At 36.8% G+C, this 25883-nt stretch overlaps 1 protein-coding gene across 4 annotated transcripts in view; it reads right to left on the bottom strand.

The window, feature by feature from the left end:
• Positions 1-25883, bottom strand: part of LOC139696161 (protein AF-10-like) — a 46506-nt gene that overhangs the window by 11653 nt on the left and 8970 nt on the right. For 3 of the 4 annotated variants that reach the window (XM_071594779.1, XM_071594782.1, XM_071594780.1), the window contains exons 4-9: positions 20646-20843; positions 11336-12510; positions 4068-4418; positions 2781-2958; positions 1433-1598; positions 730-1005 (exon numbers count right to left, since the gene is read on the bottom strand). In XM_071594779.1, coding sequence (XP_071450880.1) covers positions 730-1005; positions 1433-1598; positions 2781-2958; positions 4068-4418; positions 11336-12510; positions 20646-20843 — 2344 coding nt within the window. The remainder of the gene's footprint in view (positions 1-729; positions 1006-1432; positions 1599-2780; positions 2959-4067; positions 4419-11335; positions 12511-20645; positions 20844-25883) is intronic. The other variant, XM_071594781.1, reaches the window with a different exon arrangement.

The raw sequence follows: 25883 nt of genomic DNA, 5'->3' as shown, positions 1-25883 counted from the left end.
TCATAGTCTCTCCATTCTAACATACCTGTTCAACTTATGGGTGAAAAACTAAAAGATAATACATGCTCAAGACAGTCAGTATTCCAGCTCATAAAAAACAATATTTTGAGGGAAATAAACCTTTTATTTCATTTCATCACATAAATGTAATAAAATAAGGATTTCCTTGTGATCATGTTGACTTGATTTGATGTTCCCTTGCATGGAGTCCAAAGCAAAAAACAAAATCGTTTAAACAAAGTCACACTCAATAAAATCACTCAAGAATATTCCGTTATAATAAAGTATTACATTATTAACTATGACTGTTTAAGAAATAATTTCCAAGGTTCACAAAATAATTTTACCAAATATTCACAAAGATTTTAAAGTATTAGCCTTGATAATTCCATGCAGTGAATTTTAAAGAGGAAATGAAAGAAATCAATTAGGATGCATTAATTGTTTATATTTTATTGATGTGAAATCAACAAATTACATCACATGAGGTCAGAATTAAACTGAAATACAAAGGAAGCTGAAGAAATTTAATTGAATAACTAAATGAATGCGTGCAAGCAAATTTCAACATTAGTAATGTCTTTATTGGGCAAGGGAATAACTTTTCTGCTCACATCTATCATGTTTGGTGCAGGATTAACCCCAAACCATCATACAAGAATGCCAAGGACAACATCCACATGCAAGGAAAACACAACTTGGCCACAACTTAGAGGGCTTTCCACTAACCCTGTGGGTTAACATTGTTGGGGTGCATGTGATGGTGGTGATGATGGTGACTCTGGTGGTGGTGCTGATGGCCTTGCTGCTGTTGGTTCACTTGCCCTTGAGACGATGCAGGGGGTGTACCCTGTTGGTGATTTGGATGGATGGGAGGAAGGGGAATGGCTAAGCGGGCATTAACAGCCAAGAGGTGGTCACGCCTTTGAACTAAGCTGTTGACATGTTCCTCCAGGCGAAGATTTTCAGCCCTCAGTTGATGGAGGCACGTGAGCAGAGAAGCAACTGAAAATAAAATTAAACAATTGCACCAAATCAAAATTACTTCCGTTTTAATCATGAATGAGCATGAAATTTTTTCCAATACTTCCTTAGACCTATAATTTGACTAAATTTACTGTAATCACTTCCAATCTAGGAAGGATGAGAGAATTTACAGTCATATGGTTTCAGGAATATCAATTTTTTGTTGCTTTCAGGAGGATTTATCCCTCAAGAAGGAAATCACACCTTCTAAATAGCGATGCAAAAGGCTAAATAATCATACATAGAAATATTAGGTTCTCTGGATAAAGCAACTTGATATATCCCTTCATTATCATACTTCAGAAAATCAGGTGAGTAAAAGAATTTTACAGTTCGATGTGAGCATAAACCTTAACATAAAATTAAAAATCTGGCCCACCATGAGAAAAAAAAACAGTATGCTCACTATCAAAATGTTGAGCTTGTTCCATTAAAAATTGGCTCCCCTGCTCCCACTGTCTCTCCAAAAGCTGGTCGAGGCTCTGTGGTGTGCTGGTGCCACCTGTGGAGCCTGTTCCTTGTGAAGGTGGTGTTGTGGCATTAGGATTTCCACTTGTGTTATTCGCACGAGCCTTCAAGATTTACACAAGAAACCACATTCATAAACAAAATTAAAATTATCCGATAAAAAAATGGGTGCATTGCCTTAAAATGAACACACAAGACATTTACACCTAATAAAACTTTCTGCAAAGCCTGTGCTTACCTACTGGCCAATGAGATGTCCTGAATGGCTATGTATCAACTGTATACCCAATATGATTTAAGTTGCCACAAAGTTGCACGCATCAGAAATATTAAGAATTGTGAATAGCCAAAAATGCCAAATATTAGCTGCCCGTTCACAAAATTTCATAAAGAACTTTGTGATCCGAAGAGCACTAAAAATATCTCCAATAATGATGAGCAGTGACGAAATGTTTCAATCACCGTAAATAATTTAATCTACCCCATTATATGATAGCTTTCATGAAATCCTTTTTCCATGGAATATAATATGACTGTTAGGAATAATATCTGCCTGAACTAGATCAAATTATGATAAAGTAACATTCTTCTTAAATTTTCATTTGAATTATATTAATTCAGCCGTGAATTCCGGCAATTTATTTTGGTGTCACATACTATGCACTGGTTCTCAGGAAAAATTTTAATAAATAGTGACAGGAAACCCCAAGGAGCCCTCATTGCCAAGGACCCATTATCACTATTCACCTAGGTTGTGAGAAATATCTACACACATACAATGTTTCAGACTACTTGATTGTGATCACCTCCAACTGTGAGAATGTATACTTCAGAAAAATATCTTGACTTCACCCACAAGAAATAATATTAGCTCTACGAACACCCCCTAAGAAATTGTGTCTTTCACCTGCAAGAGATTATGTAATTCAAATTAGATTATGTAATTCAAATTATCAGTTGTTCCGGTTATGACGCATTAATATGCACTGCAATATTTATACGTAGTATGCCTTCATTCAAAAGAAGATTCCTCACAAAATTTGTATATATGTGGCTAGTGAAATGCTGAAAATGTTAATGAAAGCCTAGCATACATACGCATGGTTATGCAAATGCACAAACAGGGGTAACAAGTTTGACACAACACACACTGTACACAAAAAGCAAGTTAGAAACATATATAAGAGGTTAGAAGCAATTGCATGCATCCCAAACAATACTTTCTCCAGTCCAATATATACCGTGTTTAGATCCAAGAAATAAATCAGGTGATTAATACAACTCACTGAAGCTATAACTCTGCTATGAAGTTGAGGTCCCACTAATTGTGGTTGATTAGCATCATTGAAGATACTGTGTGCTTCCAATTCCGCTGAAAGTGTGTCTGACATTCTTTGTGCCATTGTTGAAGCTGGATTCAACTGATTTCCTAGCATGTGAGGGGCAGACACACCATTCTGGAATCTTGAATGAAGAGAATAAAAGGGAATACAACTTAAACACCTTCACATCAAGTGATTATGCACAACGTATCTTGAGTGTTTCAACCAGTATTATTTTGAGTTAGCTGAATTAAAAATGGATAATAACTCTCAACTACTGTGCAAGATTTTGTAAAAAAAACTGTAATTCATGCATACACAGAATGCAATACTAAGTTTTAAAGAATTAATTTATAAATAACATAGATATTGAGGTATTTACAAAAAACACATGATCATATTTCATAATATTGACGAAGTATAAGGTTTTGCTACCTTTCTATCACAAATGAGCCACAGAAATGAATGGTGGTCAATTATATCATCATAAATTACATACCCTAAAGTTAAACAGCCCATATTCAAAAACTTCATTGACCATACCATTTACCCTATCTCACCTTTACCATTTATCATCTATTCTGTTACCGAACAAATTTAAGTGCCACACTAAGTCTTTGAAGATTGCAAAATGAATTCACACCACCTATTTTTCTTAAAAAAAATGAATGAGTCGATAGGCAAACTAAATGACAAAAATGGCAAAATTAACATTTTCACTAAGGAAACTTATTTGAAAATAACAATGAAAAACTTTACATTCCTCATAAAAACCTTCCAAATTCATGAACAAAATCATGTGGATATACATATTTGTAAGATATTTCAGTCCCTCAATATCAATCTTATCTTTCCTGAAGCGAAAAATAAATGTATGCATAACCGCATAACATTGAATCTGATACTTATTAAGATACTGCATAAACTAGAGAAAGATTGAATCAAAAAACATTGTTCACAGTTTTTATACAAAGCTTCTCAATAGAGCCATTTTCAAACTATCTGAATCCATCCATCATTAATGAATAATCAAAAATGAGATGTAGAAGTAATTTGCATTACATAGAACAAGTTGACTTAAAATTGTCAACTTCCTTAAATACTATGAATTCATAATTGGTCATTAAATGTGAGATGGTTGAAATTTACTAATCTGGGAGAAGTATCATGATAGCTAATCAAGTGAATGCATTGAAAACACATATAAATAGGGTAGGAAAAAGAATATATCTATATTAAAAAAGCCCTTACAACTTAATGTCCTTCTCCTCTCTTTTCTTCTTCCCCTTCTTCCCAACTCCCACCACCAACTGGCTGCTTTGCTGGGAACCAAATGTTTGACTAAGAGCTGCAGTGGTTGCTGATGCCAAGGAATTCAAAGCGGACATTGAGTTTTGTGACTCAGAGGTTGGACTGCTGGGAGGAGATCCCTTGGGTATCTCACTGATCGGTCGAGCACCAACTGTGTGAGTTGAATCGCCACCATTTGATGATGAAATTCCACTACTCTTCCCCCTCTTACTGCCACTGTTGCCACTACTACCCCCCGACCTCTTGGTTTTAGTCCTCCCCTTATCCAAAGGTTTCTCAGCAGATGGTGCCCTGCAATTGACAGCACAAAAATTAACCATTATGTGCACTAAAATACCAATTTAAAAGTTACAACATTATAATTATGCACTCTGGTGTAAGTTATATTGCTGTGGATGAAATAATTTTGGATGCTAACCAATTACGCAAACAAGTCAATTTGACCAAGACAAATGCTATCACCAGAAGAATTTTGTGTAGCGATGGGAGGGGCATGCGTGCGAAAGAGAAAATTAATAGCATTTAAGGGGTTCTGAGTAAGAAAATAAGCAAGGGATGGATCAAAATGCCTTTTTCATGACAAACTCATTTTTAGCAGGCCAAACAATCATTTGTCACTTCACCATTTTGTTACAATCATTCAGAAACTGAAACCTACCTCCCAACACTAGACGATTCAGTTAATAGAAGCTTTAATTAGCTAATGAACTAATTTTCTAATGAGGCCAAATTGAACTACCACTAACTTTTTATTCTCTACACCACAATTATTCAGAATCACTGGGCATAAATTTATACCACACAATTTATCATATCATGGGACCAAGAAACAAAACATTCCAAGTGAAACAGGTATCCACACTCTTTCAAGTATTGTAAATATTAGCATGATCATTCACCCACAAAACAATATTTTACATACGCCAGCTAGTCTTAAATGCTCATATAGTGGAATGCTATCATAATAAGTAGGGCATATAATAAGAATAAAGATATTAAGAATGAAGCCCATGGAGTTCGCTGCCCTTTACACTGAATAAACTGGTAACAGTGAAGACTAAATACTTCAATTATGGTTCAATATTACATATATAATTCAACATCTTTGTAAAAAGAAAGAACATAAAACTAGATCAATATTTTGAGTTCATGGAATGAAGAACACAGCGTATTTTTTCCCCTATTTTTTATTTTGGTACTACTAGTTTCAACACATAGGCATCATCATCTGGGACCCAGTACCTGATGATGATGCCTAAGCATTGAAACTAGTAGTACCAAAATAAAGGACAGTGGAAAAATACATTGTGTTCCTCATACAATGAACATGAATTTCCACAAAGTTGAGCCAGAAACCATTGAATTTTAAGTTCGCATCCACATCTTGGCCATCATTTCTGCCTGCCCATTTAAACTTTCCACGCTCACATGTTTGAGTAGAAGTTTTGTTTTCCATCATACTTAAATCATTTGTCTTATCACAGCATTATCATGGCTCACAAATTAATACAGAATAAAATTTGAGGCATCACAAAATATTTTTTTTTAATCAATTTCATTCACAGAGATCAACAGCTGGATACAGAGACACAAACATCAACCATGACCACCAGTATCAGCAGAATGATTTAGCCTCCATTGAAACCTGTAACTTCTTGCCTTGGGTGGAAATAAACCATGTTTTTTCCTTCTTCTAATAATAATGATTTTTCAGCCCATAAACTATGCTGACATCTCAGATGTAATCTCCTCTAATTTGTATTTCATTTTATAAGTCAATTTGACACATGCTAACAGAGTATGCTTCAATTTTATTTAGTGCGTGGTCCTGTAAAACATTGCGCTTGACCTGATATGAGCAATAGCATTTCTGTTTGCAGCATACTACCTTGATCAAAAAGTTCCCGGAATAACCACCGTGTGGCGCTCCCATCGTTCCGATTTGAGTTCTGTTTTTTTTGTTAAATTGGTACATCTGTTGTTGATATTCCCTTTAAATCTTAGTGTCATAACTTGACATTTGCAAAAGTTACGTAGCCAAGAGTACATCTATCTCTGTGTGTGTTGGCGATTTTTTACAATTTCAGAAATGGATTTAAATTTGCAACAACGAACTTGTATTAAATTTTGCGTAAAAAACGGATTTAGTGGCGCACGGACGTTGGAAATGTTGGAAAAGTGTTTCGGCAACGATTCTCTAAAAAAAAAACGGTCGTTTACAAGTGGCACGAGCGGTTCAGAAGTGGTCGTGAGTCAATCGAAGATGATGAACGCAGTGGCAGACCATCGACATCGAAAGTCGGTGAAAAAATTGATAAAGTAAAAGAAATGTTGGTCAATAACCGCAAATCAACCATCAGAGAAATAGCGGAGGACTTGAACATTGCCTATGGATCCGCCCAAGACATTGTGGTTAATGATTTGGGTTTCCGTCGTGTAGCAGCAAAGTTGGTGCCAAAAGACCTCAATTTCATGCAAAAAAGAGACCGTGTTGACGTCGCAAAAGACATGATTTGCGAGGCTGAATCCGATCCCACATTCATCAAAAGGATCATTACTGGAGACGAGACGTGGGTTTATGAGTACGACACGCAATCCAGACATCAGGCAAGTGAATGGCGTTCACCAAATGAGCCGAGACCAAAAAAACCACGTCGTTTTCAGTCAAAAAAGAAGGCAATGCTGACGGTTTTCATGGATTACAACGGTGTAGTGCATCATGAATTTTTGCCAGAAGGCCAGACAGTAAACAAAGAGTATTATTTGGGCGTTATGAGACGTTTGCGTGAAGCAATTCGCCGAAAGAGACCAGAAATGTGGGCAGAAAACTCGTGGATTTTGCACCATGATAACGCACCGTCGCACAGTGCTATCATTATTCGTAATTTTTTGACGAAAAATGCAACAAATACCATCCAACAGCCACCGAATTCACCTGATTTGGCTCCCTGTGACTTCTTTCTGTTCAATCGAGTTAAAAAACCATTACGGGGAACGCGTTTTAGCAGCCGAGAGGAAGTAATGGAAAAATCGCAGGAAGCACTGATGGACATACCGAAAACCGAATATAAAAAATGTTTCGAGGATTGGATCAAGCGCTGGCATAAGTGTGTTGCAGTCGATGGGGATTACTTTGAAGGGGACAATATAGATTTAGATGAATAAACTTGTATTTTTAATTTTCTGAATAAATTCCGGGAAATTTTTGATCAAGGTAGTATTATAAAAAAAAGGCCCCTATTCTTCATGCTCTCTCTCTCTCTCTCTCCCAGGGTAGGTTTGCATGTCAGCCATAAGTCAGCAAAAAATACAAAAACTGGTGCAATCTGGCGGCCATGACAAGGACTATAGCCCCGCCCCGCCCACTAGCGGTGCTAGTTACCGGAGACCCAATGAGCCGTCTGTGCTTGGCCGATCGTCGAGCTGTGCGCATAGTGCCAGTTATGATAGTTTCTGTCGTCCTTGTTTTTCCTGTTGGTCGAAAATGGAGCTTGACGAAATCATGGTGCAACAAATCAACACCAAGTTTTATGGTGAAGTGCAGTAAAAGTATCAAGAAATTACTGAAATGTTGACAGCTGTTTAATGTGATAATGCCCAGAAGAAAACATCCGTTTTCAAGTGGATTAAGCATTTTAAAGATGACCGACAAGATGCCACGGATGATGCAAAGCTGGGACAACCTTCAACCACCTGTGTTGACGACCACATTGTTTGTGTGCAGCCTCCGTCCTTAAAGATCGTCGAAAAACTGTCCGAATGATAGCTGATGAACTGAATTTATGAAAATCAACAGTGCACACTATTTTAACCGAATGTGATGGATGGATCCTTCACCATGAAAATGCACCTGCACATTCAGCATTGATTGTTCACCAGTTTCTGGCAAAAAATTCAATCACCATTCTTGATTATCCTCCTCATTTGCCAGATCTCTACCCATGGGACTTTTTCCTGATTCCAAAATGCAAAACTCTGATGAGGGGATGTCAATGAGAAGATGCGGACACAATGAAGCATGAAACGACAAGAAAACTAAAAAGCTTAACTGCCAAGGACTTCCAAGAGTGCTTCAAACAATGGAAAAGAAGATTGAATAAGTGCATAGCAATGAATGGAGAGTACCTTGAAGGGGTCAAAATCGATGTGGACTAAATTATGCAAAATAAAGTTTTTATGGCCCCAGTTTGCGTATTTATTGGACAGGCTAGTATAAACCCAGATAATTCAGTCCATTTAGATGCTCCTTCAGAAATCTTACATCATAGGCAAGTTTATCTTATAACTTCATTTACTGTCTCTACATGGTGATACCAAATTTCATGGATAGTATTTACAATTTTGTTTGCTGTACTTGCAAATTCAAAGAACTCTAATCTTTTTATTTTCATTTTGTCCATGTGAGACATACTTAGCTTGTCACCGGACAAAAAGCAAATAAATTAATATGAAGTTTAGTATCATAATCCAAAGCCCCCAATAGTTTTTCTATCATTAACTTATTAGATCTCTTAAAAATATCCATACCCACACGTCACTGATATTTTTTTTTTAAGGTAATCTACCGGTTAAGGTAGGTTTTTGGATGGACACAGCTAGAAAATAAATATTTTGTGATTCCTAACAAAACAAAATCCATCATCCTACTCTATATCAGGTCCCTCTTCATCTCTGAGTACTTTCTTCCTCCCTTCATCCCGTCCAACATCCCTATCCTGTTACTTCCCTTTCCTCTTTTGCCCAACATCCTACCCTCTATCACAGTCTTCAACATCCCACTGCCGGTCAACACCCCCTTCATCCACTTTTCCTGCCTCCATAGGATTGCTCCCAACAAACCCCTCTCTTCGCCCACCATACCAAGTACTTCCTCGTTTGTTTTCTTCTCTGTCCATTTCACCTTCTCCATTCTTCTCCACACCCACATTTCAAAAGCCTCCAATCTACGTCTATCCTCCTGCTTCAATGACCACGTTTCCGTACATAGCTACGCTCCATATCAAAGTTTTTACGAGTCTTTTCTTAACATCCTTACTCAAAGTCCCTGTCATCAACTCCCTCCTCCTTGTGAAAGCCTCTTTGCCTAGCGCAATTCTTCTCCTTATGTCCCTACTACTTTGACCGTGTTGGTCCAAAACACTACCGAGATACGTAAACTGTTCTACCTGCTCTAGTTTTTGCCCTCCTATTTTAATGTTAAGCTTGGCCTTTTTCTTTCTAGAAAATCGCATAACCTTTGTTTTATTAATATTGATTCTCATCCCATACCTGCCACTGAATTTCCAATTCACTCAGCAATGCTGGCAGCCCCTTGGCTGACTGACAAACTAAAGCTTGGTCATCAGCAAACCTAACTGATTTTACGAATTCCCCGCCTACTTTCATTACTACCTCGAGTTCTTCCCATGCCTCTTTGATCATTTCCTCTGCATACAGGTTGAACAGCAACGGTTATAATGGGCAACCCTGCACTGATATTTATAGATTTTGATCCATAAATTACATATTTTTTCAATAAGTTTTCTAATAAATAAATATTCTTCCCCGTCCAAGATGACTGATCATTTTTATACTGATAATGGGACACTGACTGAACTTATAAGACAGAATGAGAATAATTCATTCTTTGGTGGAGATTCTGAATATGAAGAGGCCCGAGCTACACCTCTGCACATCCTTAGAATATGAGTTAACAGAACCAGGGGAAGAAATAAATTTATTCTTAGAGCAAAAAATTTTAATTTTAGAAAGAGCCCAGTTTGTAACTTTGACAAAAAGACATTATTTCTCATGTTCCTGGGGTCCGACTAATGGCTGGCCATGTTAAAATTCTAGTAAAGGCATTTTCATTTCTTTTTAATGATCACATTTTTGAACTTTAAGTTCTGTGCACTAATTTTTCCTTTTTAAAATTGAGAGAGGTTTGACGGAAATCGCAATTCAAACAATTAAAACATTACTTGATCTTCTACCTACGTGGGTAGTTTATAGGGCAGATTATTGAAATTTTGAACATCTGTAGAACAAAGATGGCCCGCCAGCTTTTTCAATGACCACACATGAGAGGTATTAATTTTACAAACACCTCTTACAAGAACGAAAGAAAGAAGTTAGAAAAATTATTGCTGATGCGCAAATAACTAACATTAATTGGACAAAAATATACACAGGCATACACTGTTTTTGAGTACTTGACAATTTACAAATGACTTATTTCATTTAGGGGACCCTGCTAATGCCATCAGTACTTACCTAACAAGCCCCATAAATACTGCATCAAATTATTTTCCCAGGTGGACTGTAGAATGCCATACCTAGTTAAATTTTAAATATACACCCTAACTCAGCAAATGCAATCATTCAAATAAACCTTATAACAACCGATAATTGTAAATTTATATCAGTTGAGCACAAAAATTGTTGACAGAATCTAAACTGACTTGTAAAGCCTTGACAAAAAAATAAACCTGAGATAGCTGTTTAAGTAGTGTCTAAAAGAGGATTGTTTAAGAACAGGAAGTATGGAGACTGCTAAAAGTAGAAAAAAGGTGTCACCTGTGCCCTAGCACAAAAAATAACAAACAATCATGAATTTGTAATAGCTGTAATAAACCATTTACAAAATCATTCAAGAACACCAGTATTGCTTATGGAGAAGAAAAATTATTATGTGTTTAATGTTTTTCTTAAAACCACAATAAAAATTGCACAGGTATTCTTTCATTTTAATCATCTTATTTTCTCATGATAGTACGGAATAATTGTGATACAACTCAATACCTGTGAATTCTAATTTTTTTTATTCAGTGACATTTCTGTATGGTTGCCTTGATGCAAGTTATATTGAATAATTACTGATCGACTGAGGCACAGTCTTACCAAATTATTTATAGCACGACAGTGTTGTCCTGTAATTTATAAACAGACTAGTCCATGACCAATGAAATATGTTGTAAGTAGTTTCATCAACTGCATACTCCCGTATTCCAAAAAATAACCAGAAGTCAACCGACCTTGGCTCACAAACTAGAGTAGAGTAAAATATGGTACAGCAAATGATACCATCAATACCAAGGCTGACTGTTCGAGAGTGTTTCATTGAAAAAAAATTGATACCATCAAAAACAATGATTAAGTTGTACGCAGTCTTACATTTCTGCTAGTTAAAACTTCAGCAAAATTCATTCAGTTAAATCTACATGACCAACCTTGATTTTTTTCCAGGGTCGATGGAAGCCCCATTCCTATCTTCACTGGAAGTCCCCGCAGAAGCAAGTAACCCTGATGGTGAGAGAGATGATGGAGTACCAGATGATGCCACCACCACAGTAGGGGGTGCACGGGTAGATTGAGCCACGGTTGGTGTTGAAACCACTGCCGATACCGTCCCACTTGAGTAAACCACCTCGGGTCCAGGCCCAGCAATCACTCCCACATGTGAGCCCGCAACATTGGCCATTGTCGATGCCCCACTGCCCGTGGCCCCACTCTGGTCGGCAAGTGAAGCCCCCACCACAGAACCACCCTCAATTTTTGGGTACTTCCTTTCTGCCTCCTGAGGTTCAGAAGCAACCACAGCCATAGCAATGCCTTCCGTGGTACCAGATTCAGCAGTAGGAGTTCCAGCTGTGATCCCTGACATGGTGGACGAAGAGGAGGGCTCCGAATCAGATGGAATCGAGCCAGTTGGCGTGTGCGCTCCACCACCCCTCCTCTTCTTGGCCCTTATCTGCTGCGAATCAACCGCCGGAGCGGCAGAGGACACACCAATGGCCGCAGCTGCTGCAGCCACCGCTCCAAATATGCTCTCACTCTGCGTCACAACCGTCTCTGTGAAATTGGAGGTGGTGAACTTTGCCGAGGGATTATCACGAGTCGACGTTGGAGTGGCACTGGCCGACGTCACCTGGGTGGCTGCCTTTGCTGATGAGTCACCTCCCCCACCAAGACTATCCACAGTGGGCGATGTTTCCGTTGACCCTCCTGTGCTGGCCGGATGGGATCCGGGTGCCTTGGAAACGCTCGATCTCACTCCAGAACTGACCGGTGTGGTGCTGGTTGAACCAGTGCCAGGCAGACTGCTACCCGTGGTGCTGCTATTGCTCCCCTGGACGCCGATGGTGGGAGTGGCATACACAGATGATGAACCCTTGCTGCCCTTCCTCTTCGGAGGTCTCCCCGAGTCGAGTGAAGTATGGTGATGAGAGGATGAGGATGACGACGTGGAGGATGACGATGATGATGGGGGTAAATGATGCTGCTGGGGGGGCTGGGAATGGTGGTGGAGGGATGGGTTGAACTTTTCAGGGGATGACTCGGGCGAGGCATTCTCTGGGGGAATGGGTTTGTAGGGTGGGATGGTCTTCACGTTGCCTCCTTTCTTCTGAAACGACCAAGCCATGTTAACCACTGAGCACAAAACCATTCCATTGTCATCGCTACCAGGCAATCTGAGTCACACAAGAGAATACTGGCATGCTCTAATAGAGATAGTGGTTCCTAACCCAGTGAGGCTTGAGGTTTGCACAAAAATGCTTAGCACCTACCATTCCATGCAAATTTCACATTTGCAATTATGTGGAATTTCATTATAACTGAATGGAGGGAAAAAATTGAGCTTCTTACAGCTTTTCAAGACTGACTATTTAAATAATTTTCCCTTAATCCCTACAAGGTTTAATCTACGTGATCGTTACTCCACAGTGAAGTCAAAGAGTCTATTAACGCCAATTAATATTAACGCCAGCACTGTGTTACAGTATGTTTCCAATGGCACAGTCAAGGTTAAATGGAAGTCTACTCATTATTTTCCTCATCTAAACAGTTTGTAAATTTTATGATGTTTTTAGTTTGCCTGAAATATGAGTATATTTTCAACATTCTACATATTTCAATTGCATAAAGAAACAATTCTACCAGGAAAATGTAGTTCTAGGCTTACTTCTTGAATAGGGCATCACTTGAATAAAAAATTAGAAGCCCACAAAATGTCATGAAGGATTGAACAATGCGATATCTTGTATTTCATTGTCATGTTTAAAAGAATTTGTTATTATAGCTTTAAATAGATGGTCTATTTGAGACCTCGATCATCTCTGTTCATATCTATTGAATAATTTTCTAGGAACCATTAATTTAGGTTTTTAATGTGCATGGCATCATTTTAATCCACTTATTTTGCCTCATTTCCACCAGCTACAAACCACTATCTGAATGCATGCTGACTAATTACTTATAGGGCCACTCCATGTCAATCCAGCTAGAAAAACAATAAAGAGAGCCAAAGGCGAAATAATAAGAATGAATCCATTTATAATGACAATTAGTAACCAAGAAGGTGTGTTGTTGTTTTAGAACAGCTTTTGAAATTCCACATTCATCAGAATAATATTTTTGCAGTTTTGCTATCCCCTCCGGTTAGTTTACTTCCCAAAAAATTTTTTCATTTCCTCTAACTTTTTTTAATTCTCATTTTTATAAACAGTATTTTCCGGCCCATTAGATACACCCTATTTTTTCAGGTCATAATCTATGAAAAATACATGGATAAGACAGAAAAGATCAAATTACTATGATGTTAACACTTAATACAAAGAAAATTGAACTGTTACATTAAAAATTAGCAGCAATACCTATATCAACATTTATTCATACAAGAATCCTGGAAATTTGTCATCACTGGGCTAAAATGCCATTCGGCTGCCTTGTTTCCGTGTTCCGAAGCATAATTCAAGAATGCATATGTATTTTCACAGTAAATATTTTCCTGCAGTGATGCATGAATAAATACGTAACAGTATGTATGTTTCTGACAAATCGGCTTGTGCTTTTAGGTTGCAGTTATGCCCGTGTATCCCCTGACCCATAAGACACAGGCTGGTCTTAGAGCACACTTTGAAGTGAAAAAGTGAGTCCTATGGGTGGGGAAATATGGTGATTTCTTTTGTCCTTCTTCCATAGATCATGGTCCTTTTTGTAATTATTACTTCAGCATGAACATTCCCGGATATATAAGACTTTTATTATACAACTAATATCCTTTCCAAACAAAAGATTTATCACGTTTTAGCTGTATCTTTCCCGCTTATTTCTTAAGCTGTTTAACACAGAAAGTAATGTTCTGGTGAACCTGAAATTGTTCAAAAACAACAGCCATATGCTACACACCACATGTCCTCAAAATCAAAGTTTACATATCCTAGATGAACTAATTTGGAATGACCTTTTAGTAAAGAAAAACTGTTCACATGTCCACCATTTTAGCAAGCTTGCCAACTATTGAAGCAACTGAAGTTGTAGAAATATGATGGTTCCCTCCAAATCTTTTGGAGAAATTCAATTTTAAATTTGATTTCCAGATGCATATCATGCATGCATAAATGCCTTTCAGCATTATCATTAATATACTACATTACAATGCAGCTGTCCTGAGCCAACATAATTTGGTATTCTATGGTTAAAGTTACGTTTACAATGGTCACAACCTCAATATCCCAGCAAATAGCCTCGCCCAAGACAAAACCTGACCCCAAACTAAAACAAACCCCTCTTCAACTACACAAACATTCCACCTCTCTTAAAACCTTCCCAAATGCCTATCATTTTCCGTCCATTTGCCTAACGTGCCCACTATTATGGTCTTCTACATATTACCACCTATCAAAATGCTCCAAAGTCTCTTATCCTGCATCCTTTGGATTTCTCCCAACACAAACAAAACCAATGCATAGAGCATTTAGCCAAAACACTTACATGTGTCAGTTCTTTGAGACAGTACGGTAAATTCTATATTCCCTTTCATCCGCCAATATAACTGAACTTGCTGCAAGTAAATTGCAACTCTACCAGCTTCCAAGTGAGGATACAAAAAGAAAATCCCAAAAACGGTGAGCATCTATACTCTTTGATGAAATGGCACATGAACCAAGTGTTAGCACCACAATGAGATGTAAATGAATATATCATAAGAACCATTAAGGCGGAAAAAAAACTTTGGCCTAATATTAGGGCTGGTGCTCCAGCTAGAACATATGTAACGGTATATTATTAGATATTTTTCTTCTTATTTCAAGGAAGCTGGGCTATCATATTATTTTTTAAAACCCCTGAGCTGTATTCTTTTCACATTTATTCAATGTAACGCATTCATTCCATGTGATTCCTCCAATACAGATTTGCACAACACACTACCCTCATCGAGCGTAAGCCTCTTAGAAAGTATCACAGCGAAGTTTTACTGTCACTGCCGCAACAATATACATAGAGCAAATATGTAAGCAGGAATCCTATAACAGTTTCAATGGTATCCTGATAAAGACTAAATAATTGTCATGAATCCAGAGCTTATGATTCCCTATGATTGCGCTGGAACAGTCTGCAATTGAACTCAAGAGAGCTATTGCTCAATGAACTTGAGTTTTCAACAAAAGAAATTTCTGATTGAAAGAAGACATTGTGACAGCATGCTTCAATGATGACATATGCTCATAACTTTACTCATTACCATGAACATGTTAAGCATGACATACAAACTTGAACAATTACCTATTCAATTCACAGTTTTAAAGAATAGTACAAAACTTACAATGCAGGCATATTATGACTATAATAAATATACACCCTATAAAATAATGTACACAAATTATCATCCGTAGGTAAAATCAATAATGATATGATAAAAAAGGATAATTTATAAAGGTATTAAGACAATACACATATATTTTATGGTTATCATTCATAAATTATGGTCAATAACTGAAAATGAATATTCATATTTAATTTATATCATGCATATTTTTTAGTTCCAGGATTGTATTCATTATTACTTACTCCCATCAAGTGCCTTTCCAAGATAAAGAAGAAAAAACAAAACTTTTGTCCTCTATCCATTAAATATGAATCACTTCTATCACATGAAAATCACAATATCAACTAATTAAGTATAATGGAACATAGACTTATGATTTCATATAGAAATATATATTTCAAAGCAAAAGACAATGGAATGACATTATAGTTAATTTGCAATTAAGATTCATATGAAATGCTTTAATTCATGAATTATAAACAAGCATTTCTGCAATAGAATTTGATGTACTTAGTTTAAATTACTTGTCCACCTCTTGTATCACAGAGGACATATATTCATGGACTTAATATTATATTGCCAATAAGTTGATTACACAATAAAAACCGGCAAGAGAGCCATTCCAACATGACTAAGCAAAGCATTTTAAAGCAACATAAATAATAACAAATACCAGAGTACTTCAAACAAATATTATGCAGCAAACAAATTCACCAAAGATTTAATTGTTGATGAAAATATACATAAATTTTTTCAAGCATAAAAATGACAAAATTTGCATAAGTTCTCTTATCTGACCAAATGGCATCCAAAATCCTTTATCAACCTTGGAATTAGAATTCATTTTACTGACAGCAAAAATATGGCAACAGAGGCATCTTAAAACCAAAGCAAATCAATAATCATGTGAATGCCTAAGTGTAGACCATTTTTATTATGCATCATATATGAGAACTTATGCTTTGCAAAAACACACACAAAGCAAAATTAAAAACATTCAGACTGCAGATGATTCATCTGCATCGCAACAGATCATCTATTATGATTAATAGCAAGCATATTTTGGCAGCAGGCAGTCTGCAATCATGCAGTCCAGGGCACGGCACATGCTGGGATGGGTGTTTGAAAGGTGCCCCAGGGGATATGGGTGATAATGGAATGAAAAAGGAACAAACTGCTTTAGATAAACTAAACCAGTTTTCATTCGACGTTGAAAGTTGTCCATCAATTGAAGATGTATAGATTGGAAATGGAAGCAACATATCAGGCAAGTCCAGGCAAGACCAAGAAAAACAATACCAAATGATTTTCTTTCTTTTTCAATTTAATTTGGAGGGGAATTTTGCATCTACATGAATTGAAATTAAATGTTTTATAAAATTTCTAGGGAAGCAAAATTTTAGAACAGTTAACATCAATCAAGGACATTTAGGTCATATTAATTAGTGTTCACATTTTACAGCATAAACGGGGTAACATTTCCGTATCAGCAATCAATATACGAGCACTTCTAGTAAGCTAAGGAAATTGCTAAAGCTCCCCCAAATAAGCATTATGTTAAAAACTTCACGATAAACTGCAATACAGAGCTCAATCCTATAAACTATTACTGAATCCATGAGTATAATAAACTCTGAAAATTCTTTATAATAATTAACCCCTAAGTATTTGCTCAGCAATGTGTAGAGGAGATAAGAAACAGATTCTAGAGAATATGTTAATGCATTATTTGTTATTTTTTGACTTGAAATCGTAAAAAAATTCACAAAAATAACGTAGAGAAAAAACACAACTAAATAACACTGAATAAATATCTTGCTATTGGCCAGCAGCATTTTGCACATAATCATTAAGTCTAATAGATTGGATGGCTAAAAGGGTTTGCCACTAAAACAGTTAATTATGTTTCATTATATATTATATTTTTCCTTACAATTAGATTAATGTGTGTCGATTAATTTACAAGTCTTTAACGACAAAACAAAGAAAAAACTTGATAAGGAAATATACCACATAAATGAAGTCAGCACTCAACAAAAAATAATTTAAAAAAAATTAATAGCACTTTATTTTATTATTCATGAAATCTATTTTATATTTTCCTACCATGTAACCTTTTCTCTCATCAAGACAACACATAATGTAATTGGAATTATTCCCAATAAAAAATGTATGCACAAAACAAAATAGGGTGGTCCACTCTTGATTAATTTTTGGACAAGGGCACAAAAGGCATACAAACAAGGATAACCAGGAGTCAAAATGCTAAGCTTGTTAGCTCAGAAGCAGATTGAATGATAATATAGTTTTATAACAATAAAATAAATAAAATCCATTAAAAAGGAATGATTTTACTACATATCACTATGAGAGAATCACAAAAATTTTGAAAACTAACAATTCATGCTTAATTCATGGAAATGTGAGAAGAGTGATGACATTTGAAAAATACGTATTGGTGCTCAAATGATATTATTTACAATGTACTTTTGCTACATCCAATAGGTCTTCAAAACAACTTAGGACTCTGACCACTTTCTTTCCCAACATTCTAACCAGCTAACGAATGACATGCAGAGAATTCTGGGAGTTCAAAGGCTTATTTGTATAAATTATCAGATATCGACAAAAGTCTTTTCCATTATCAACCATGAGCGAGATACAAATTTAGCTAATGGTGGACTAGATTGAAGTCTTTAAAACTTCCATTGTCACCAGAAGGTCAAGAAAAAAAATATTGTAAACAGTCAAAGAGTTTGTTTCCTTTCATGGCTTTAGCAACACAGGGAACAATTCTGTATAGAATTCATAGTCATGGAAAATATTTGGCTGGGAAATGTAAAAAAATGATGACTTGCCTATCCAGCCACTTATTTCAGCAAAAATATATGAAAGCATGTTTACCCTTAGGCTTCCCCGAAGTCTATCAGATGAAGGATTGATGCTGCTTACAGGAATTACCATTGTGTAGGTGTGTTTATGGACAGCTATTTTTTTCACCCCGTCCTGGAGGTGCCTTCGGGTCGAAGTGATTTGCGTCACGATTTGGCTGCTATATATAGGAGATGCTGACTGGCCCGGAGCTCTCTGATTGGCTCTTTCTTAGCGGCAAATAGCAATCACCCTTTTCCATGTGGAAGTCAGGGTGTAGCCATCCTGAGGGTTGACATTGTTGGGATTCTTCATTAATTCCATCGCTTCTCTCATGAGTCTCGGAAATAATTGCGACGCACATCACTTTGACCTGAAGATGCCTCCAGGGCTGGGGGCGAAACAGCTGTCCATCAACACACCTATACGACGGTAATTCCTGGAAGCAGCATGGATCCTTCATATGCCAGCAAGGTCAGTGCCATACACTCACCAGCTGGGCTAATCTGGTTGTATCAGAATAGAGCATGTTTGATTTGCTCTATAATAACATGATGTTATTAATAAAGAAAATCAAAATAATATTAGTTATTGAGTAAACACAAAAGATCATCTAACATTTTTGAGTCACATGACCTTAGATTAATTTTACTAATGACCATGTCCAAATTACTATTACTTTAAATGATGAATTAACATAGTGCCAAGCTGTCTAGCTTCACTATCTCCAAGATAATATATTTTTGTATAGAATTAAGAAATTAAATATGCAACTTGGACTGAAATACATTGTATTTACATATGAAAATACAGTAGAACCTCCATTTCAGAAAGGTGAAAATGTAGAAAACTTGGGAGTCAATACATGCAGTAAATTTGAGGGGTTATGTAAAAATTTATCTGGCACAGATGATACACAAAGTCTTCCAGGTCACTTTCCATAGGATGATTTGCACAAATGTTGCCAAATTAAAATATGTACCAGCTGATTACATATTTGCAGTTTCCACGCCTTGTAATTATGCAGAAAAATCTGGCATATATGCACAAACATCAGCAGTTCAAAATTCACGTCAAATGAGTCTGGCAGTAAATTGCTTCAAATTTTGATAAATATCAATTACCAATGATATAATAATATAGACATAATAATCACTGAATGATATCACACGAGAAATTTTATTTTTAAGTGCCATTGGCATTATCTAATTTTCATACTTGATTGCCAGTCAGTTTTCTAAGGACAACTCTAAGTTTCTAAGGACAAAAGAAAAGATTTAATGACTTGGCGATACAATCTTCTCTTTTGATTAGTAAATCAAGGTACATTGGCAATGCCATGTTATTTGTTTTTGAAGAAAGCTATTAAAACTTTCATGTTTCCATGCAGTGTTTTCTGTTTTAACACTTTGGCAACAATTTAAAAAAATTACATGGAACATGTTGCATCCCCTGTAAAAATTACTAACCAAGCTCCACTACAGTCCTTCATAGAGATTCTACTGTACATTCATTTTAAAATCATGAAACTGTTACATCATTGTCCTCTCTTAAATAAACATCAACCTTCAAAGATTCTTATTTTTGCTTTAAGGCTCTCATTTCTCAAATGGGGAAGAGTCAACTTCATCTGAAAGTTCCCTTAGGATAAATAGATTCATTCTGATTGCACAATTATTTTGCTGAAGCCTAAATAATAAATGGTCAACAAAGTTCACAAGGGGATTACCAATTATTTCACAAAATCCTTTACATAAATTCCTTTGATCATCCTAACAGTTAGAAAACAAACTATTTTGCAAGGAATACACCTTTTCCTAGCTTGAGAATGACATTTACTCTCACCTACCAACCATAGCATCTACAACAATCCTGGACAAATTATCAAACAACTGGTCTTAAAGTAGACTTGGACAACTAGTCAAATGAGGTGCATGGGTGGGAGGAGATTGTTAGGAAATGGAAGAGGTAAGGAGGCTAGGCACTAGGCATGGCCGGCATACCCCTTTGGCTCTCCCTCCCCCCCTGGCGGGCGCTGCTCCCACCCCGCTCCCCCTCACCAGCTTCGAATAATGGTGCTGGCAGTAGCCACAGTACTTCACGTTGTCCAAATAGTTCCCAGCTTCCTCACACAGCAAGCCAAGGGCCTGGGCACAGGTTACGTGGAACTGCTGCCGGCAGCCGGACTTGTTGCACTGCATGCAAGCACCAACAGTTGCGCGTCCTCCTCTTCCTTGTTCTTCGCAGATGTAGCAGTTCTGCAAGTGAACAAATGAAGCAGGGTCATGACTGACTCCACACTTAAAAACATCTCAATTCTAAGTATAATTAAAAACTACAGAATAAGAAAATAATTCAGAATATAAGAAGTGGTCTAACTGCTTGAAATCAAATATGGCAAGCAACTGACTTTGATGAAGGCTCCATAATCCAGACTGTAGTCTTAACATTTCTTAGGAAACATTAAAATACTGTATTTTCCCATCGATAATGCACACCCAGACCTTTGTATTTGTCATGAATTTGTATAGATGCCACGCATCTGTATAAATGTACGTATCTGCACTTAAATATTATATATGCACGTAAATATTGCACATATTACGCGTAAAAATGCCTATATCCATTAACTAAAAAAAGGTCACAACCAATGAATAGATGAAATCATTATTGCCTGTGGCTATATCTACCGTAAGTACACAGAAGATTAGAGCCAGGTGATTGACATTAACTGCAAAAAACCGAAGGATAAAAGATAAACAATATTAGAAGCCAACACAATATGCCACCTTATTGCTTTTTTGGCATGATTTGTAAGTCAAAACGAGATATGGGTTTGTGGGCCCTTTAATTTGATATCGAAATTAACTTTCAGCAAATCAAATATAAAAAAATAAGAGAGTGAATGAAATAGAATTTTCTTTTGTTTTGTTCGCTTTACTTTGCTTTGTTAGTATCGGCTCCCAGTTGTTCTAGACACCCTCCAAGTTCTATAAAAGTGCCGCTTACATAGTGATTGTTTCAAATCTGAATTGAGGCAAGCTTCTGTCATTTAGAATTTTCTCAAGAAAATTACCCATGGAAAAGAAAACAGTATACAGCAATGTTTAAGCTAGAAGTCATCAATTTTGCAAAAGGAAAAGGAAGTCGCGAGGCTGCCAGGATGTATCCATTAATAAATCTTTTAAATCAAAGTTACCTTCTAGTTTGGAAAAGTGGAGGATGTCTGGTACGAAAGGCTACACAGAATCGGGAAGGATTAAAAGTGTCTTATGAAGAAATAAGCAGGTGGATCCTGGAAAATTGACAGGGTATCTTGTGGAGTGACTTGTGTAAACAATGGATTTGAACATGCTTCAGGCAATATTTCAACGCCAGGGCTAGAAGATGAGGAAGAGTTAACTTTGGATAGTGAACTCGGTGATGTGCCTAAGAGATAATAAATGCACTTAATTCATTTAATTGTGATTAAGGTGATGAATTTCTTGGATTTGAGTGATCTACCTATCCTATCATATATTTATACGTACGTGTATATAATACGACATACTCTACGTATACATGAAGTACTCTGTATTAGAATAAATGAAGTATAGAAATTATACGTTTCTTCTTTTTCTCATGAATTTATTGAGATGAAATAACTGTAACAGCAGCAGATCTGTATAAAATAGAATGCAATTAGAAAGGAATGCTTCCAGACTAATTTATTTTTGAGAGACTCTTCTCTAAATTATTGTGAACATAGGCATGTAAATGTTTGGATTTTTTCAATTTTCGTCACATAACGCAAATCATCATTTTTTTGATCGCCTGAACATTTTTGTACAGATATTGCATGGGTTATCAATGGGAAAATACGATATATACTGACCATGCAAAGAGCTACAGTTTTACAGCTACAGCACTGGTTTTAAATCAGAAAGTGCACATTAAACATGACAACTACAATATCAAGGATTACTTTGGGTTTTCGAATCCTAAAATTACCCTTACTTTTAAGGCATTCGAGACTAAAAGTTAGGTCAAAATATGTGGAAGCAATTCATAAGAGGGAAAATTTCACAATTTAATGAGACACCTATATACTAAAATTCTTGTTACTGGGCATAAAAACTACAGATTTAGATCGAATGGTTATGATACATGACTCAAGTTGTGCAAAACCATCCCAGGATTTCAGGCTAACTATGTCAAATGTGCACGAGAATTCTACACCAATTTGGAACTTTTCCATTCGAGTTCACACACAACATATTGTTGATTTCAGGATGGACCAGAACCAAAAGAAAAATCTTTCAATTCATTTTACAGCAGTATCAAGTTTACTCGTGAAAAAGGAACCGAAAATAGCATGAATTTTCTTAATGTCACAGTTTCCACACACCACAAGAGATACAACTTCGTAGTTTTTAGCAAATTTTCCTGCATGGATCATGTAAATCCATTCCAGCCCATGCCAAAATTTTCTCAGAAATGGCTTCCTTTCATTTCCCCTTAAATTGGCTATTAAAAACTCCATTATCTGAAACAAATTTCAATCAGGAATTCGAAACCATCCAACACATGGCAGCAAAAAAATGGCTAGAGTCAATAGTTGATTGAGAATATGCTCATGAAGAAACACTCCTTCAGATCTCAGAATCTTCTATACAACATAGTGTGGACAAAAGAATCAAAAAGGAGGTGCAAAATGACATACTACAAGAGTTATCACAGAGGATAACTTGAAAATTCCTGAAAGGGAATAATATCAAAGGACTATTCCACAATACTAACTCCCTGAGATCCTCAGTGAATTGTACTAAAGATAAAATAACATGGAGAAAAGTGGTACCTAAAAATTAAAGTGCAATATCTGTACCATCGCATACATTGGTCAGACTGGAAGAACCTTTAAAATAAGAGCTGAAGGGCATAAATGCAGCTACCTGAAGGGGAATTGGGACCAGTTGCACTTTGCCAAACACCTGGGAGAAGTGACCACACCATCCCAGAAATTCTACACAAGGCAAGAAAAAGACAGAGGATGGACACAACTGAGCAATTAGAGATCAAGAAGAGCCACATAAAGGAGAACCTGGTCAACCAAAACCTATTTCTCTTCCCTACCCCCTTCCTTGATATCTCCCCCTCAAACTAAAATATTAGTTGTCCTAGTCATTGTAGCAGAATTTAGGGGATGCGACCGACAGCTGAGGTCATTTGCGCCATAGGGGATGGACAGGAAAGGATGAAGGGTGAAGAGGAAACCCGGCGTTGGCATTGACCAACTTTTTACGAAAGACGCCAAGGGGTCCGCAGCTTAACGTCCCATCCGATGGACAGCATACTCACTCAAAGTGCCCTCCTCAAAGCACCTCATAAGGATCGAGATACCTCTGAAAAATATCTGCCTCTGCCGGCATTTGAACCCTAGCCCTCTGGGTGGAGAGCCAGTATGTTGGCCACCACACCATCCTGATCCCTATTAATTGTCCTTAACCCAAATATTCCTCTACCATCTTACTACTTCCCCAGCACCTCCAACAGGAATTCCTTCCCCTACCTATGCAATCCCACTGATTGCACCACGCTCAACTCACAGCCACACACTCACTCATCCACTTTACCCTCCTACCCCAACCCCCCTCCCCAACCTCCATGGAACCACGACCAGTATCCCTCTCACCTCTTCCCCCATCTTTTTCTCTGAGTCTTCACATATATATAGTCATAAATTGGCACATTTCCTTGCACAACATAAAACAAATTGCACCAGAAGATGTCACAAATGTGATGAGGACAGGAGTACTGTATTAATAAATTTCAGTGAATTTTACAAAGTTTGTTTTATTCCTCAACATGACGTTCATATACTTCATAGGAGAAATGTAAAATATTTGCCTTAGCTAACAACATAAAGATCCACTCTCGTAAATATAAAACATGAAGAAAGGGAGATGCCGTCCACAAAGAGAGACAGCACAAGAAAAGGAGAGGGCAGGGACTATGGAAGCAGAAAGGTAGCAAAATGAGGCACAAATCCATGGTGATGCATAAACATATTTTCCTTGGGCAAGCAATGGTGCATATTATTATGGGTGCACATTAAAATTGGAAAATTTAGTAATCACACTTGGTAACAACAAATATGTATTTATATATGAACATTCGGAGTCCACTTACAACAAGAAAGTAAAACAGAACTATAGCTATATTTTTAAGTGCCAATTATATAGGGATAATTGAAACTGCAGAAGGCCTTCAGAATATTTGGCAAGCCTGCTAGAAATCACCAAACATCTGAATTCAACAAAATTAAAGCATAGAAAATAGATATGATGAGTGAATGATGATAAACTGTTCTATTTGATCTATTTGTTGCCCTCCTATCTTACTTTTAAACTTAGCTTACCACTTTCTTGAAAACCTGATAACCTGTGTTTTTCTTATATTGATTCTCATCTCATGGCTATCGCACTGATTGCCTCACACGCTTAACAATGACAGTAAACCCTTGGCTGACTGGCTAACTAGAGCTGCCTTATCTAGTCCTAATTTTATGAATACCCCACTTATTTTCATTCCGGCCTCCAGTTCTTCTGAAGCCATTTTTACCATTTCCTCTACAAATAAGTTGTGGCTATATTCATGACTATATTTTTAGATATGAAAAAAATGGTCAATATATACAATGAATACTTATTGCTCTACTATGATGCAATCAGATGCCAGCTATACCAACAAAATGATAGTTTATATTTGTCCCAGTGCATAAAGAATTCTGAAGGCACAAGGCATTGCAGGTAGGCCAAATGAAAAGCATATTAAGGCCAAGCAGTAAGCAAAGATGGCAACAGTTCTCCTAGCTCTATTATCAATATCTGCAACAAGATGGAGAGATTGGATCATTGATTCTGGGTCTATGTCACAAACTAAAATGAGAAACAACTGGATGGATGAAGTCTTTGTGTTTTCGAAGTTACTGTTGCTAATATTGATAGGGCTTATACAGAGACAATAGAAACTATATCCATGAGATTAATTCATGGAGTTAGTTTGAATTTTCTGAAGTAAAAAATGTTCTTCATGCTCCTGACCTAAGCACATATCTACTTTCTTTAAGTAAAATGGTGAAAAAGGGTCCAAACATTACCTTTTCACAAGATGGGTGCAAAGTGTATGACAAAGTTGGAGCATTGAGGGAAAGTGACGGGATGGAATTTTATGGCACCAAAGATTACGGCATATGCCAAAAATTCCTGAAGCTTTCAGCTGATGGTGATGCCAATACAGGATATTTCACTGATAATGAA

This window comes from Hetaerina americana, unplaced genomic scaffold, assembly GCF_022747635.1.
Source record: "Hetaerina americana unplaced genomic scaffold, ioHetAmer1.1.p SCAF_7, whole genome shotgun sequence".
NCBI classification, from domain to species: Eukaryota; Metazoa; Arthropoda; class Insecta; order Odonata; family Calopterygidae; genus Hetaerina; species Hetaerina americana.
The sequence above is the reverse complement of the archived record's forward strand: the minus strand, read 5'-3'. Positions and strand labels throughout refer to the sequence as shown.